At 42.6% G+C, this 3,163-nt stretch overlaps 1 protein-coding gene across 2 annotated transcripts in view; it reads right to left on the reverse strand.

The window, feature by feature from the left end:
- Positions 1-2,418, reverse strand: part of LOC103457118 (creatine kinase B-type) — a 13,219-nt gene extending 10,801 nt beyond the window's left edge. The window contains exons 1-2 of one of the 2 annotated variants that reach the window (XM_008397067.2): positions 2,310-2,418; positions 36-241 (exon numbers count right to left, since the gene is read on the reverse strand). In XM_008397067.2, coding sequence (XP_008395289.1) covers positions 36-228 — 193 coding nt within the window. In that variant the 5' untranslated portion in view covers positions 229-241; positions 2,310-2,418. Of the gene's footprint in view, positions 1-35; positions 242-2,309 lie in introns of those variants that run through there. The other variant, XM_017302257.1, reaches the window with a different exon arrangement.
- Between the last annotated feature and the right edge of the window lie 745 nt (positions 2,419-3,163).

The raw sequence follows: 3,163 nt of genomic DNA on the forward strand, positions 1-3,163 counted from the left end.
CAGGAACCAATCACGTGGCTCCAGGTGAGACTGACCTGGGTTGTCGACGCCGGTCTGGATGGCGTCGTCCAGGGTGAAGCCGCTGGGCGTCTCCTTGTCGCGCAGCTGGGCGTACATGTCCGGCGTCAGGATCTTGGCCATGTGGTTGTTGTGCTGGCTCAGGTCGGGGAACTCCTGCTCCGCCGCGTAGCTCATCTTGAACTTGTTGTGGGTGTTTCCGAAAGGCATGGCGACGTCTGGGCTGCCGACACAATCACAGCGGGGAATAATCCATCGATCGATCGATTGGTTCACATTGATCAGCAGCTGAATGTTTTATTTGGTCCAAACGTCTCAGAGGTTCAATACTGTTCTTTCAAAATAATAATGAAAAAACTTCAAAATAAATGTCTAAATATTGCAAAAGTAGTTTCCACATTATTTATGTCCAAATTTAATCTAGAATATTTTATTTGGTCCAAACTTTTGATTCTCTATTAGCTAAAAACTTCAACATTTCATAGGTTAAATATTGATTAAATCAATAAACTACATTAAATAATCGATCATTTTATATTGAAACTGCTTCTGAAAGAAATTACAAAATGTAATATTTAGACATTTATTTTGAAGGGTTTTAACAAAAACTAAATTAACATAAAGATAAAATCTCAAGTTAAATAAAATAAATTTCCACCACAAACTTCTGATTCTGTTATAGATTATTTTTTTAAATCAATATTTCCTTGAATTAATTTTGTTTCTTTTTTCTAAAAATAAACCTTCAACACTCTTCAAAATAAAATGTTAAAATAGTGGATTTTGTATATTTTACGCTGTAAAGGGAGATAAATGAGCCCATAAATTATCAGAAAAGTGAAATAAAATCTTAATTTCCAGATTATTTATGGACCAAATCAGGTCAAATTTAATCTAATATTGTGTTTTTTTTAAAACATAAACTTTTGATTCTAAATAAAAACCTAAACAATTCTTTGGTTCAATACTAGTTTTTCAAAATAAACCTTTTAAATGTCCCTTCAAAATAAGTGCTTTTCGTGCTGAAGTATATTCAACATCATTTATTCATAAAATTTAATTCATGTAGAATATTTAATTTGCTGCAGACATTTTGTTTTTTAAGGCAGAAACTTTGATTCTATTAGATAAAAACTTAAAAAGTTAAATATTTAGTTTTTGTTTTTTCCCCAAAATAAAACCTTTGAGAAACCTTTCAAAATAAAATGACTAGATATATGTTGTATTTTCTTGCTAAAGTAATTTCCACGTCACTAACTGAAGTAAATATTTCAACAAATCAAAACAAAACCAATAAATTCTCATTTTCCTCATGAACCCCAAGCGGCTCTGCTGACCTTTCAAAATAAAAGGCTCTAGGTTTCTGATTCTTAATGACTTTAACATTAAATCTGATGCTTTTCTGTCCAACCGGATATTATTGATCCGGTGGAGATCGAAGCAGCAGATTGGTTTTAAATCAGACGGAAGGTTTGTTTGTTTGTTTGTTTGTTTGTTTGCATCTTTAAATCCAGATCAACTCAGCAGGAATTAAAAATAAACATCAAAATATTAAAGATCAGCAGAGAAGCTGCTCAGTCATGCATCATCATCATCATCATCATCATCATCATCATCAGCTGATTCTTCTTCTTGACCTTCAGCCTAGAATCGGAACAGCAGGTTTTCTGTGTTTGGTTGTGAATCAGCTGATCCGGTTCGGGATGTAATCTGGACTCTGACATGGCGGGGCGCGGTGCGGTGCGGTGCGGGAGGAGGAGGGGGGCTCGGGGGGAGGAGACACAAAGGGATTAAATGTGCGGGAGGCCGCGCAGTGACGCAGCAGCGGCGGGCCTGATGCACGCGGCTGCGGCACCGCGCGCGCGACGCCCCGGTCACCTTCAGCACCACCGGAACCAGAACCGGTTCCGAGCTTTAGAGCAGAACGTTCCCTGAAGGAATCAGAGGAACGGAATCGTCCCAAAGTGCGATAAATTCCCCGGATCTGAGCATGCGCTGTTGGCAGCTCCTTTGTTTGCGCAGATTAAAACGGGCGGATTTAAGGTGGTTCTGATGGTTCCGGTTCGGCCTGCAGGTGGATCCTGCAGAGCGGCGCGCGCATCCCGCTGCTGCGCAACACCTGAGCGCAGGACGGACCGCAAGGTCGGCCGGCTGACCCGCAGCGGCGCTTTGCGGCTCCGCAGCGGGAAACAAAGCGCATCAGCAGGTGCACCGCCCGCCGGGCTGCGTGGCTCCCCGCACCACCCTGCTGATGCGGGGAGCCGGGCCCCGCAGGATGAAGCTGCCCCTACCTGTGTTCAGTCTGAGGTGAGAAGCTCCGGATCTCCTGCTGCCGCTGCTGCTGCGGATTAAAGCGGCGCTCGCCTTTTATACGCGCCCGCCGCCTCCCATTGGCTCCTATTTACGGTCCATTCATTCCATTGGTCCGCGCGCTGCTGCGGACCACGTGACCAGCCTTAGTCCCGCCCCCTGTGTCTGCGGTCTGGAGTCAGATTCCTGCCGCAGGGCCTCTGAGCCGGGCAGGGAGGATGGAGATGAAGGCTCAGATACGTCAGCTGCTGTGGGCCGGCCTGATGTGGAAGCAAACTCTGCGGCTCCAACAGAACCTGAGTAAAACCCCAACAGGATGACAAATATGCAGTGGTGGCTACAATTCAGCCAATCCACTGATGGCTAAGAGCAGAACTAGCTTTTAGCACTTAGCACATTTAGCATTTACTTAGCAGTTTCTCCAGATAAACTCTGAAGCGCTAATTTACTTGTAAACATTCAGTAGATTAAAGTTTTGGACATTAGTTGTAAAGAATTTTATAGACGTTTATAGTCATGCTTTTATTTTGAAGCAGCAGTTTAGTTTCATTTCCTGTCCTTACATTCTCTCTTTTTTTTTTCTTCCAAAAACTTCACTGAGTAAACGGCGACAATACAAACAAACATGAAATAGAATAATAAAACATTTACATAAACAAACAACATGGAGGGTCAATAAAACAAACAGGCAAAAAATCACATGTAGGAACAGATGTGGTGGCTGAATGTGGCACGTTAGCATTAGCTTCCACTAAATGCCATAGTGCTTTAGCGTTAGCAGAGCTAATGTTTCTGATTTGGGCTTTAGCGTTAGCAGAGCTAATGTTTCTGATTT

Source organism: Poecilia reticulata, linkage group LG21, assembly GCF_000633615.1.
Source record: "Poecilia reticulata strain Guanapo linkage group LG21, Guppy_female_1.0+MT, whole genome shotgun sequence".
Classification (NCBI taxonomy): domain Eukaryota; kingdom Metazoa; phylum Chordata; class Actinopteri; order Cyprinodontiformes; family Poeciliidae; genus Poecilia; species Poecilia reticulata.